The sequence below is a fragment of the Dermacentor silvarum genome, chromosome 10 (assembly GCF_013339745.2).
Source record: "Dermacentor silvarum isolate Dsil-2018 chromosome 10, BIME_Dsil_1.4, whole genome shotgun sequence".
Lineage (NCBI taxonomy): Eukaryota > Metazoa > Arthropoda > Arachnida > Ixodida > Ixodidae > Dermacentor > Dermacentor silvarum.
The window spans coordinates 50,200,265-50,214,819 of NC_051163.1; the positions used below are offsets into that span (position 1 = coordinate 50,200,265).

General features: G+C 47.0%; 3 protein-coding genes and 1 long non-coding RNA gene across 9 annotated transcripts in view; 1 reads left to right on the forward strand and 3 right to left on the reverse strand.

Annotated features, from left to right (window-relative positions):
• LOC125940983 (uncharacterized) overlaps window positions 1-1,777 on the reverse strand; it is a 43,279-nt gene extending 41,502 nt beyond the window's left edge. The window contains exon 1 of the long non-coding RNA XR_007464131.1: window positions 1,646-1,777. This is a non-coding gene — a long non-coding RNA (uncharacterized LOC125940983). The remainder of the gene's footprint in view (window positions 1-1,645) is intronic.
• Window positions 1-4,390, forward strand: part of LOC119431224 (uncharacterized) — a 36,103-nt gene extending 31,713 nt beyond the window's left edge. For both annotated transcript variants that reach the window (XM_049657827.1, XM_037698701.2), the window contains exon 2: window positions 347-4,390. In XM_049657827.1, the coding sequence (XP_049513784.1) occupies window positions 347-1,501 (1,155 nt within the window). In that variant the 3' untranslated portion in view covers window positions 1,502-4,390. The remainder of the gene's footprint in view (window positions 1-346) is intronic.
• LOC125940978 (uncharacterized) overlaps window positions 1-8,676 on the reverse strand; it is a 47,031-nt gene extending 38,355 nt beyond the window's left edge. Inside the window, exon 1 of the mRNA XM_049657828.1 lies at window positions 7,582-8,676. The gene's annotated coding sequence lies outside the window, so the exon portion shown is untranslated. The remainder of the gene's footprint in view (window positions 1-7,581) is intronic.
• Window positions 1-14,555, reverse strand: part of LOC119431222 (TNF receptor-associated factor 3) — a 276,207-nt gene that overhangs the window by 249,602 nt on the left and 12,050 nt on the right. The gene's annotated exons all lie outside the window — the stretch shown is intronic.

Genomic DNA, 14,555 nt, shown 5'->3' on the forward strand with positions numbered 1-14,555 from the left:
TTCGATCGGGGAGAGATGCGAAAACACCCGTGTACTTAGATTTAGGAGCGCGTAAAAGAACCCCAGGTGGTCCAAATTATCCCGGAGTAGCTCCCTACGGCGTGCCTCACAATAAGATCGTGGTATTGGCTTGTAAAACCTATAATGTGTTTAGCATATTTACTTAGCCATAGAATCGCGCGTATTCGTTGCTTAGCACCTGACTTCATGCAAATGTGCGTTGTAAATGTTAGAGACAGCGATGCAACGAGCCTTTAGTAAAAAAAAAAAAAAATCTGTCTTATAAAAAATTGTATTGTTTGTTTTTGATGTTTTTTTCTTGTTTTTGGTTTGTTTTGCTATTAAGGTACATTGCTGGAACGAAGCGCACGGCTGCGAGTACACGGGCACCATGGACCGTATGCTGGAGCACTACGAGAACGAATGCGCATTTCACATCGTGGAATGTTTGCGATGCGGTGAGGGAGTCCGGCACAGCGACCTGCCATCACACTACGTGGCCGGATGCACTGCCGCTCTTTCTTCCGCGATCACAGAGCACCCGTCCTCGGAGCATACAGCACTAACCATTGAAGACGTGAGTGCTGCTCTTGAAGACTTGAAGGCGATGTTGGGGGACGCCAACCACGACCAGCTGCATCCAGTGATTCAGAGTCAGTTGAACGAGCTTACAGAACAGGTCAGAAACCAGGAAGCCAGGTTCGCTGAGGTCACTCGCGAGCTCGGAGCATCCGAGCAGCATTTAAAGGATGAGATGGCTCAAATCGCCGCCGTGATTACATCGACCGTTCCGCACCAGCCGAATCCGGCGGCCGAAGCCAGCACGTCGTCGTCGCTGTCGTTGCGCTCGGAAAAGGCGCTGATACTTCGAAAGTTGGAACACTTCACCTACCTGTCACTCAGCGCGCTGGAACACTTGCGGCAAGCTTCCCCGCATCCTGATTCCAGCCGTGTCATTGCTTATTGTAACCCTTCGAGCGGCCGCACTCAGCGTTTAATCAGTGCGCTGTCTACGACACCCGCGCGGATTAGAGAAATTGGGAGCGTGATTTATTTCCTGATCTTGGAAAACTGTGACGAAATCCTTCAGTGGCAGGGAGACCTAAAAAAGTTTGCTGAGATTACGGTGTTGCACATGAGGGATACCTACTTTACGCTTGCCGTCTGGAAGCAAAACTGTGGTTCTACTTTTGATGTCATTGTGCGAATCAAGTTTTACGGGATGCTGGAGGACTCTAGGTGTTTGCCGCCTGTTTGGCGCGTGAAGGTGGTCAATCTTAAACTACCGCTATTTTCTTTGTTGCCTTCCTTTAACGAGCCTTGTAACTGCAAGCAGGATCAACCAGGATTCGTACACTTTCACCTCGCATTCAGGATAGACAGTGATTCACTGAAAAATAAGGATTCCTTCCCAGAGGGAAAGATGATATTCCGGATCGAGCTCGACGATAAAGAAAGTGCCGGTGGGGTCACAGGAGCACCTAATGCTCGTCAGCACTGAATGTGCGTTGAATTTCTGAATCCTCCTTGCCACTTCCCATGTGTGTGACATGAGCTTAGCGAATTTTTGATGTCCTTTCTTCTAAATTTATTGAGTGCTGCGAAATTTCTTTCTTGAAATTTTCTGTGCGTTGCAAATGTCTACCTCTTGTTTTAAGACTTTACAGGCTTTTCATTTTGTTGTTTCCTTATTCTGCACCTACAGCTTGTGTGCCTCGTTATTGTGCTCTTTTGTTCTCCTCCTGCAGTTTCTAACCTTATGGCGTTCGCCTCTATACTATTCCCTGTGTTAATGCCGTGCTAAAGAGATGAATTTCAAGGTGACGTTCGTGTTACATACTACGCTGTATTACTGCGCGTTGCCCTGTATCAGAAATGCCCGAACAAAGTTACTCTTCGCAGTGCTCAGGCCTTCGCCTATGATTTTAAACGCAATTTTCGGCAAGCCCTTTGCACTCCGTCGTCTATAAACGGTGTATCCAAAGGTCTAATATCACACGCAGTCACACCACGTACTGTTATAGCAACTCGGTTGCTGAGATAATTGGCGCTGGAGGAAATAACGTCCTGAACGCGAAATCTGTCGTTTAGATACTTCGGTTAGACCAGAATAGATTCCAGACCAGACCACATTCGGTTAGACCAGAATAGAGTTGATGATGGTGACGAACGTGCGTTCAGGCATCTTCGTATAGGCAGCTTCGTAATTCTACTGGCACGTCTGCCCAAAGGCCCGACAAGACGTAAAAAACACTGCTTATCTTTATGAGAAAGCAGGTTGCAACGGACGGGACTAATGTACAGGAGTTTTTCTCAGCCTGGTAACGAATGCGGTAGCCTATATACATGCTCACAATGTTTTGACCATCTCTGCTTGGTAAGGCTTATAGTTGAACTTGGCGCTCTTCATGCTGGTCCTGCGGTAAACTTGGGGTGTCCTCTTTTATTTTACCGCTTTCAGTTATTGCAGGCATTTCTCACCGTAAGGACCAAACCAGCTGAAGCAGAAAATATGGACGTGCGGATTAATTCTTAACGCCTGCTTGTTTATAACACGCACAGAAACGAGTGTACGCGGGCATTTTAGCTTTCGTCCGCTATTACGATACCATCTGTTTTGACAATCCAACTATTGTCCTGCATCTCATCAGACGAAGTATGGCCCTGGTGCGTCTGCGGGCCTACGGGGCAAGCAAACACCCTGAAAAGGTAGCAGCAGCAACATCAGAAATGTTTTCAGTATTGCACATCCAACTTCAAGTATAAGTGTGCGTGCGTGGGTTTTTAAACACTTTAACCACAGCGAACGCCGACAGCTTGCCACCTACAGACGGTTGCCGAGGTAGGTGAGTGGTGTCACTTTTTCCACAACACTTTTGCGATTACACGTGTAGTGGCGAGCAGACACGAAATCATGTCACGGTTTTCATCTTTCGCACCATATAGGTAAAGCTCAGTATGAAACTTTAGCAGGAGCATGTCAATTTGGCAACTGAATAATTAAAGACGGCGAAGCTGTGTAACCGAGCTATTCCACCCTACGGAAGTAGTAGGGCACTGTTTGCTGGCTCACTGCCTAGCTCGATTGAAGCGGCCGTTGCAGCTACCTTTGAGAGCAGTTTGGCAGGCTTTTTCGCAGGGGAAGTTTACTGAATCTTGCATTTTGTTTACAACTTATAGGCACTTAAGTCTTTCCGGCGTTTCATAAATGTTCGACCTAATAACAGATGCTATTCTTAGAGACAACTCCATAAGAAATTTGCTGCATTGGCGCGAAGTTTCATTCTTGCCCTGTTAATGCTATCACGCACATATTTGGCCGCTGTAAGTTTTTCGGACATCGTGCTTTAACAGCGAATTGTTTGCAACTTAAGTTTATATAAAATTAAGTTCTTAAAACGAAGCCTGGCGCACGCAACCACTTCAACGAAGCTGCTAACCTACACATCATTTGTAAGGCCCGTTCTCGAATACGCTAACACAGTCTGGTTTCGACATGCACTGACTAACATAAGCAAGCTAGAATCAGTACAAATAAAAGCTGTGAGGTTGATCAATAACAACTATAAACGTACAGACTCGCCAACAAATCTTTTAACCCAGTCCGGCTGGCGAACACTATCCACAAGAGCGAAACACGCTCGCTTAAAATTCTTGTTTCAACTGCTAAAAAATAACTATAGGATAGATACCTCCAAATACATTTCATTTTTCCCAGGCTCGACCTACACGCAATAAGCATGCGCACACATTGACAGAATACGTATGTAAAAATGACACGTTTAAGTATTCTTTCTTCTCGCTCGCAATAGCAGAATAGAACCAACTTGACGCTTCTATCACCAACATCGAATCATTATCTGAATTTACCTCACACATAGAAAAATCTGCGTGTGCGTAAGAGTACCTATGGATGCAGTGGCATCGACACAGATTTCTTTGTTCGGTAGGAAATTTCAGTAAACCTGCTCATCTAGGACAGTTTATTTGTTTGTCATACTGATTTTCAACGTTCGATGCTTAAATTTAGGTTCTGTTTCATTATTTGCCCCTTGTGATACCTGTGCTATGGTTATTTTCCTTGGCCAATTTTCCGAAAGCTTCATGTCCTTTTTTTTTCTTTCTTTCTTCCTTATTAGTATTCCGTTTGATCTTAATATCGAAGTATTGTATAGATTGTATAACTCTCACTGTATATATCCTTTTTGTATAACCTGCATTTTTGTTTGACTGCACTGTACAGAAGAATTATTGTACTGCCCAACTGCCACGCTCTCGAAGGAGAGCAGCAGTATTGAAAATAAATAAATAAATAAATAAATAAATAAATAAATAAATAAATAAATAAATAAATAAATAAATAAATAAATAAATAAATAAGATTCATTGTGTACAGGATAAGCAATGCTGTTATAGACAGATGAATGAATGAATGAATGAATGAATGAATGAATGAATGAATAAATCTTTTTGTTTCTTGAAGAGAGAGAGAGACAGACAGACGATGAAATGATATAATCATGAAATGAGATGAAACATCTCAGATAATCAGATGAAATGAATGAATGAATGAATGAATCTTTTTGTTCTTGAAGAGACAGACAGATAGACGACAGACAGACAGACAGACAGACAGACAGACAGACAGACAGACAGACAGACGGACGGACGGACGGACGGACGGACGGACGGACGACGGACGGACGGACGGACGGACGACGGACGGACGGACGGACGGACAGACAGACAGACAGACAGACAGACAGACAGACAGACAGACAGACAGACAGACAGACAGACAGACAGACAGACAGACAGACAGACAGACAGACGGACAGACGGACGGACGGGACGGACGGACGGACGGACGGACGACGGACGGACGGACGGACGGACGGACGACGGACGGACGGGACGGACGGACGGACGACGGACGACGGACGGACGGACGGACGGACGGACGGACGGACGGCGACGGACGGACGGACGGACGGACGGACGGACAACGAACTTTATTTGATCCTGAGGAGCTACTGTTAGGACCAAAATGATTTAATGAAAGGCAGGGAGGTTAACCAGGACTGAGCCCGCTTGGCTACCCTACACTGGGGGAAAGGAAAAGGGGAGAGAGAGAGAGATTAAGAGAATAGATAGTCCGCTGTGGATATCGCTCTATCATTGACGATCAATCAGTCCGGATCATATACGGCCACTCAGTCCTGTCTTTTTCAAAAATCGCAGCAGCGCTTTTGTGGCCTTTTGCAGCTGTGATATTCGATGCCATGGTCCCAAGATCTTGCTCAAGCTGAATGGTCTTCTATCCAGCCTATTGAGAACGTTGCAGAGGTCATGTCTTTCGTTTTGAAAAGATGGGCAGTAGCACAGTAGGTGTTCTGTAGTCTCATCGACACCACAGGCATTACACTCGGCGCTATCAGCCATTCCAATCAAACACGTGTAAGCATTGATGAATGCAACACCCAAGCGTAAGCGGTACAGCATTGTCTCCTCACTTCGCAGAAATCCAGGCAACAGCCGCAGCTGCATAGATGGGTCGAGAGAATGCAACCGATGCTGGGTGTATTCAGTTGTATGCCACTTCTCCAATGTCATACTGTGCGCTAGCTTGCTTAGTTGTTGGGCTGCGTCAGTCCTCGATAAAGGCACAGAAACAAGATTTGCTCCTTCGTGCGCTTTCCTAGCAGCTTCGTCGGCGATGTCGTTGCCGGAGATACCGCAATGAGTCGGCAGCCACTGAAACACGACGTCGTGTCCTTTTGCGATCGTATGGTGGTGCATTTCTCGTATCTCCGAGACGAGTTGTTCGTAGGACCCGCGACGAAGAGCTGACAGGACATTGTAGGGCCCCCCTTGAATCACATAATATTGACCACCGATTAGCCGGTTGGTTGTTAATATAATCAATGGCACCTCGGAGGGCAACAAGCTCCGAAGCGGTCGATGATGTCACGTGACAAGTCTTGTATCTGATGCTCATTGATAGTGATGGTATAACCACTGCGCCGGTGGAGCTGCTCTGAGTGGAAGAACCATCCGTATATATGTGGATTCGGTCAAAGCAGAAAGTATGCAAGAAATCGAGAACTGCTTGCTTCAAGGCCAAGGTAGGCAGGTCCGTCTTTTTTCTTATTCCTGGAACGTAAAGGCGCACGTCAGGTTGTTTTAAAGACCACAACGCTGACAGTCAACGTGTCGAGGATGTGAAGCCCGATGGTAGGGAGGCACCATGAATGTTGACCACGTTGGAGAATGACGCCTGTGGTCGTCGTTCTGGCAGGGAGGCAAGAGAGCTTGATTGCATCCGTGAAACGTGGCGAATATGGACCCTAAGCGTGGCGATGGTCATGTAAGTCGTGATCGGATGGTCTTGAGCCATGATCCTGCTGTTGAGGTTCTCCGCGGAAGGTCGAGGCAAACACGTAATGCCTGTGCTTGCATGGTCTGAAGGGCTTGAAGCTTGGATTTGCATGTTTTAGTAAGCACGGGAGAGCTATAGCGTAGGTAGCCGATAAAAAGTGCTCGGTAAAACTGTAGCATGGGGCCCACTGATGATCCCCACGTTTTACCGGCGATGAATTCGAAAACGTTAACCATAGATGTGAGCTTCTTCTTCAAGTGCGCAACCTGAGGGCTCCAGGAGAGGTCTCGGTCAACAAAGACACCTAAAAACCGATGATTTCTCTTGTAGGAGATACGCTGGCCATTGATGCACACTGGATAACCAGACATCGCTTTTCGCGTAAAAGCGACTAACGCACATTTTTATGTCGAGATGGTTAGGCCTTGTGTGCAAAGATAGCCAGATGCCTGTGTTGCTGCCTTCTGTAACCTTGCACGAATCCTGCGGGCGAGTCACCGCTGATGCCCAGATGCAGATGTCGTCGGCGTAGATGGAGACACTCACTGTTTCCGGTAGGGAATCGGCCAGCCCAAGAAGTGCGAGGTTGCAAAAGAATAGGGCTTAGAACACTGCCTTGAGGAACGCCACGGCATGTGTAGTGGTGAGTAGTCGGACCATCTTCCTGTGCGTACAAACAAGGACCTTTGTGTCAAGTAGCTTTGGATCCATCGAAATACTCGCCCTCTTAGTTCCAATGTCAAAAGTGCGTCTAGGATGGATTGATGGGAAACGTTGTCGTAGGCGCCTTTCACCGTCAAGAAAGAGTGCTACTGATAATCGTTTCCAAGCCTTTTGCTGCTCAACAGATGACACTAGATCGATGACATTGTCAATCGATGAACGGCCTCGTCGAAATCCCGCCATAGAGTCAGGGTAAATATTGTGGTGTTCAAGATACCATTCGAGACGCATGAGGATCATGCGCTCCATGAGCTTTCCGACGCAGCTGGCGAGTGCTATAGGCCGATATGATGACAGTTCTAGCGGTGACTTTCCTGCTTTTAGCAGCGGTACCAAGCTGGCTGCGTTTCCATTCCTGTGGAACGACGCCATCATGCCATGACCTATTAAAAAGGTTGAGCAGTTCTCGTCGCGCTTCTCGACGTAGGTGGCGCATAGCATTATATGTGATTCCGTCGGGCCCTGGCGAAGACGGACACCTACATAGCGACATAGCAGCCTCTAACTCTTCCATAGAAAAAGGAGCGTCCATACTTGTATCTCGTGGACCAGGAATGTCGCCTAAAACCATGTCAGGGAGTAGAAATGTTCCGCCGGCGACTTTCGCACAAAACTCTTCTGCAACGTCTATCTCACGGCGGTTTTGATAGAGAGCAAGGGCGTTAAAAGGGTGTCGTTGCTGGGGACATGAACGAAGACCCCTTAGGGTACGCCACACACGGGACAGTGGCTTGCGGGGGTCCAGTGACTCACAAAAGCATTTCCATCTTTGATCTTCTAGCTTATCCATCTGGCGCTGTATCTTCTTTTGCATTCGCCGAGCTAATCTGAGGTCAAGAATTGACTTCGGCGCCTGTACCTCCTTTCAGCTCGACGACGTAGTGCACGAAGTCTTTCCAATTCAATGCCAGACTCTGTACGCTTTGATAAATGTGTGAAGCCACGCGTACAATCTTGCGTTGCGTCTGCAATGATGTCTTCTAGCCTGCATGCGATTGGTTTCTTGCATGTGTCTTCCACAAGATCTTCAAAGACTGACCGGTCAAGTTGGCGAGATATAATCGGTAATGTAGCTTCTAGTCCATCGATTCTCACATAGGTCGGAATATGATCACTTCCATGGGTTTAGATATCAGTGAACCACTGCACTCTCGAAGTTAGGCAACGTGACACCAGTGTTAAGTCTAGGCAGCTGCTGTACGTTGTTCCTCGCAGAAATGTCGGGCTTCTGTCATTTAGAAGACGCAGGTTGTGGCCTAACGCAAAGGATATGAGTGACCTGCCCCATGAATTTAAATATCCTGGAGCTTCCCCATATCTGGTGGTGAGCGTTGAAGTCCCCTGTTATTATCCAAGGACCGTGAGTCGCAGCCATAAGATCTTTTAGTCTTTTGCTATCGATTTGTCTTGTTGGGGAAAGGTAGACGGGAATGAGTGTAAAAGACAGCCTCTTCTTTTTCACAGTGACACAGACGTATTGGTTATCGTCGTGTGGAGGTACGGGCTGGGCAAAATACGTAAGGTCCTTGCTAATGTAAAGCAGAACCTTACTACTGGGGCACAAGTGGTTGAAACGAAAGGTTCATATCCTGATAGTCTTAACCCTTTGTGGGACAGTGGTGTACCACTTTTTTACCTTGATTTATAACAAATAAACGGTTTGAATTGGCACCACTATTACTAGTGCTGCCATCTACTGAAGTATTTTAGAAGCTTGTTTGTGTTTTTTTTTTCACTACGTCATGTCGCGCGCATCCTGAGTCTCTTTTTCGAAGTGCCTTGTTGAATATTCACTACCCGCTGTTGTGGCTTCAAGGAAACTCTTGAGAACGCTTGCTAAACATGCCTGGTAACTGTTTTATTGTACCGGCTTACTAAGTGAACCCTCGTGATTCGTTTGAAACCATAAACATACATTTTTGTTCCCCTATTTAGTCAGTGTTTTCAACGAACGTTTCTCAGGCTTGATTTGTGACGGCCTCACCGGGCGGCTATCGCACCGATCACGTCGCTCAGGTTGAGCGTACATGCTTGCCAAATCTCCCCAGTTATCAGGGAGACTCCCGATTGCTTACACCCCCCCCCCCCCCGATCACGTGGGCCCGGTTCGGTGGGTTATCGTTATCTCGACAAGAAACATGTGAGAACATCACACTGCAGCGCACTCAGTTCGCTTCGCAGTCGTACAGAAGTGTTATGCGGTGAAGCGTGTACAGTGTCGGAAGGGGCCACTTGCTATCGCGGGTTATAGCCCATTTTGTCATGCGCGCATGTGTAGTCAATTCCACAAGCGCACTGTACTAACGAGTACCAGTACGATATCCCATGTCCAGAAGCTTTACTTCCAATCATGCAGCACCCTGTATGGCGTGACAGCAGCCCTGAAAAGCAAGAAATAAGAACGTGCGCAAGTTCTTTTTTACGCGTCTTTTTTCGCGTTGAATGCTTCGGACCATTTCGCAAGTGAAGAGCACAATTTATTTGCATATATTATGTCAGTTACACCTTCTTTCTTTATTGATGCCGCCAGAGGACAGTGGTACAAATGTGTGCCACTTTTCATACCCTGTAATAAAGACAGTGGTACATATACGTACCACTTTTTTTACGAGAACTGCTGGGCAGAATTTATTAAAAATTGTGTCAAACAATTTCTTAAGTCATCCTGAGTGTCGTTTCGCAGGTTTTAAGCGAAAAAATGTAATGAAAAAATAGCGCCTCACAAAGGGTTAAGGTAGTTGATAAATTCGGTTCACAGATGACCAGCACAGGAAGGCGGTTTTCAAACACGAACTGCCGGAAATCCGAAATACGTGACCTCAGGCCTCTCGCATTCCACTGGAATATGGAGGTGCTTCTGACATCATCCCGGAAAGATCGTTGTGTTGTCGACGAGCCATGGTTCCGCTCCATAAGTTCTCAAGCACTGGAATTCTGAAGGCTTGCGAGAACCGGATTGATGGCATCCAGCACTTGCAACGCACTTCGAGCTGCTGGTGTCTGTAGCTTGTCCAGAAGAACACGAATAGCACTCATCAGAGAGCTGAGCATGACAACAATTTGTTGATCCTGGTCCGTCAATTTATCAGGAAAAGACGAGGTGTCCCTTGCTTTAGATGTCTGTTCTCGCTTCGTAGGTCCATGTAGCCTCGGGAGTTCAGCCCAAGCGTCAGCTGCCGTGCTGTTAGAAGCTCGTTTGCCCTTAGAGCTGACTGCGTTTGGCGTGGGCGGGAGAGCGGGTGGTGATGTACGTGGCTGGCGCGGTACAGAGGCTTTGGAGGTTCTCGAACGGCGTCGGCGACGTGATCTTCGTCGCTTAATAGATGCTGCCGCTTCTCGGTGAGACGAGTGGTCTCTAACCATTTTCTTCGAAATTGCCATTTCCTTTCGAATTAGGGGCACTCCTTTGAGGATGCATCGTGAGGGCCGCTGCAGTTTGTGCACTTCAGCACACTGGCCTCGCACGTGTCAGTGGTGTGCGGCCCCGTGCATCGAAAACACGGAAGTGGTTCTGCACACACTACTCACATGGCCTAACTTCATGCACTTCCAGCACTGTAGTGGTTTTGGTACAAAGCGCCGAACTGCGTGTCGGAAGTGGCCCACTTTTACATGTGTTGGGAGAGATTCGGCCTCAAATATGATCTTTACACACCGTAACGTGCCGAGACGAAAAACGTTTGCGATGACGGTGTTTTCTGTAGCAGGTACTGTGGAAGATATGTGGAAGATTTCTTCGCTACGTGCAATATGCGCGCTAACAATAAGAAATCATTCGTTTTCCCGTCTTGTCTCAATTGCTTAGCCACTTTAGATATTGGGACAGTGGCACGTGATAATGAAAAAAGCCCCGTATCTATGAGACTGCTGCTGTTGAGACCGCGGTAGATATGTGGAACAGCTGGCGCCTACATAACGACGCCCTTGTTCCTCGCCGCGTTGCAAAGGTCAAGGTGCGAAAAGTTCTCGGCATTGTACGCGATAGTGGGCGCAGGGCCCATTTTATCTGTCCTTGTTTGTACTTTTGACAAAGGGCATAGCGATAAGCTCGGTGAATAAGCACTGCGCTCTTGAACGAGCGTAGCATTCGCGCCTGAAGACACCGCCATGCCGGATCATGGAACTGGACGGGTGCACCGTTTTCGCGACCACGTCATCGCCGGCGTCAACTGGCGACCGACGCGGTTCGTCGACGAAGTGCCGAATTCACGTGTATGTGGCCTCTGCCGCATGATCCCAAAACGGATGGTGCTGTTGCCATGCGGCCACGCTCTGTGCCAATCTTGCCACGCATCCAGTTTAGAAAGGAGCGTCGGGCAGTGTCCATTGGATCAAGAGCCATTCGAAGAAGCTGAATGCTTCGGTTATCAATTCCCTACCAGGAAAGCGAACACCTTGAAGGTGAGGAAGAAATTAACAATTTCTCTCGTCCTTTTTCTTTAAAGGGAGTGTGGAGGAGGGGGGCAGGATGAAGATTGAAGCATTAGTTGTGTTACTGCATATCGGCATGCTTAAAAATAATACTGTCCGCTTCAGTTTTGCCGAACTGTAATCTACTAATTCATCCGCACTAAATTTTCTTTTATTCATTTTTGATTTTATTCATACGGCTAATATCTCAGCAACCTTCAGTTTGCAGATGACATTGCTCTATTCAGCAACAATGGGGATGAATTGCTGGAAATGATTGAGGACCTTAATCGAGAAAGTGTAAGAATTGGGTTGAAGATGAATATGCAGAAAACAAAGAAAAGAAAGATAATGTTCAATAGCCTGGCAAGGGAACAAGAATTCAGGATCGCCAGTCAGCCTCTAGAGTCTGTAAAGGAGCACCTTTATCTAGGTCAATTACTCACAGGGACCCTGATCATGAGAAAGAAATTCACAGAAGAATAAAATTGGGTTGGAGTGCATACGGCAGGCATTGCCAAATCCTGACTGGGAGCTTACCACTGTCGTTGAAAAGAAAAGTGTACAATCATTGCATTCTACCGGTGCTAACATATGGGGCAGATACTTGGAGGTTAACAAAGAATCTCGAGAACAAGTTAAGGACCGCACAAAGAGTGACGGAACGAAAAATGGTAGGCTTTACTTTAAAAGACAGGAAGAGAGTGGTGTGGATCAGAGAGCAGACGGGGATGGCCGATATTCTAGTTGACATTAAGAGGAAAAAATGGAGCTGGGCAGGCTATGTGTTGCGTAGCATGGATAACCAGTGGACCATTAGAGTTACAGAATGGATACCAAAAGAAGGGAAGCTCAGTCGAAGACGGCAGAAAACTAAGTAGGGTGATGAAGTTCGGAAATTTACAGGCGCATGTTGGAACCAGCTTGCACAAGACAGGAGTAATTGGAAGACGCAGGGAGAGGCCTTCGCCCTGCACTCGACATAAATATAGGTTGATGATGATGATGATGATGATGATTCTCATACACAGTAGAATAAATGGGAGCTGACTGGTAATATTAACTGGGCGCTTACTAACGTTCACGGTTGATCGTCGGCCTCATCTTGTGCACAATAAAGGTGCGATGCCTGAAACGCAATCTGGCGGGGCTCTTCATCGCGCGATCGTCGTCGCCGGCGTCAATTGGTACCTGCCAGGGCGCTGTTCCTTGTGCTTCCCCCCAATGCATTTTAACCGCGTGTAGTGAGAACACCGTCCGAGGAGTTGAAGCGCTATGCTAAACCTCGCTCGAGCCAAACTTCTAAGATGTTTCTCTTCTATTATAAGGACGTCTGCCTTCTTCATTTAAATACGTACATTTGCCTTCTTTCACTGATATCAGTTTACATGTGGAAGCTTTCTTCACCACGTGCAATATGCTCGCTGACGATAAGATATCAGTCGTTTTCCTCGTCCTGTCTCAATAGCTTATCCATTTCGAATAGCGACACGTGATAATGGAGCAAGCCCAATGTATTTGGACCTGCTTATCCAGAATCAGTAGAATATATGTGGAACGGCTGTCGCCGACGTTAGCAAAGCACTTCTTCCTTGCCGCGTTGCAAAGGTCGAAGTACGAAGAGTGCTTAGCATTGTACGCGATGGTGGGTGCAGGGCTCATTTTAACTCTCCTTGTGTTCTTCGTCAGCTAAAGTGTATGAGACCACTCAGCATCGATAGGTTTGGCGAAAATGCCACTGCGCTGTTGTGCGAGCGTAGGATTCGTGCCGCAACGCACCGCCATGCCGGATCCTGGACGAGCACGGGTGCACCGTTTTCGCGACCACGTCGTCGCCGGCGTCAACTGGTGAGCGACGCGGCTCGTGGACGAGGTGCCGAATTCACGTCTGTGCGGCCTCTGCCACACGGTCCCAAAGCAGACGATACTGTTTGCCATGCTCGCACGCTCTGTGCCAATCTTGCCACATAGCCAGTTTCGAAGGCGGCGTTGGGCACTGTCCATTGGATCAAGAGGCATTCGAAGAAGCAGAGTGCGTCGGTTATAAATTACTTACTAAGAAATCGAACACCTTGAAAGCGAGGAGAAATAAACACTTTCTGGGGTTCTTTTTTCGAAGGAGGGGGGGGGGGGAATCTTACATTAGCATTAAATGTAAGAATCTTACATTAGCATTAGAATCTTACATTAGCATTCACATCTGTATGCCTAACGTAAGAGTGCCCGTTTTAGTGATGCCGAAGCGTATCTACCAATTTACCGGGACTAAATGTTCTTTTTTATTGTCTGTCAAGACTAACACCATAGAACAACACGAAACTTGGTTCCTGTGAAATATTCTGTTGATGCTCGACATTTACTCATTTATTAGTGTGACAGTCCAAGAGAAAGTAATTAGAGAAAACATAATGTCGTTTTGACGCAAAATTCAAAGAGAAACTAGTCCTCCTCAGTTAATGACAAGTAATCACTCAACATTACACTCGTTCTCTTTAACTTCGCACTGAAACATCAGAAAAGAAATTGGGTACATCACAAGACAATTTCACTGATCACCCTTATAAACGAGTGCGTTGCTTCCGACTATGCATTTTCTTCAGTTCTTAGTTTAAAGGCACCCTGAACCACTTTTTATCAAAGTGCAGAACGTATTTGAATCTGAAATAGGCTATTTCAGGATTACTTTGCCGCAAGGAAGTACTTATACTTATTTTGTTCGCAGAAGCAGAGTTAGTGACAATCAAACACAGCCGCCGCTGTGCTCCTGTTACTTCTTCAATGCCTTGCATTGCAAAGATTACGGCTGAGTGGGGCCTGCCGACAACCGCTCCGCCTTCTAAATGCCACCGTGGCGCGCATTTCAAGTTTCATTTGGATGATAATGTAACGCCACGACTACCGGTTTTGGTGCCTACGACACGCTACGCGTAAGCCGAACGCGGTTGTCTTGACGATCCGCAGTGCCCGTCGCCAGTGGATGGTGGGCGGCACCCCCGGCGGCCGCGATATATACGCTACGTAGCCGAGCGCCGCTAAATATAGA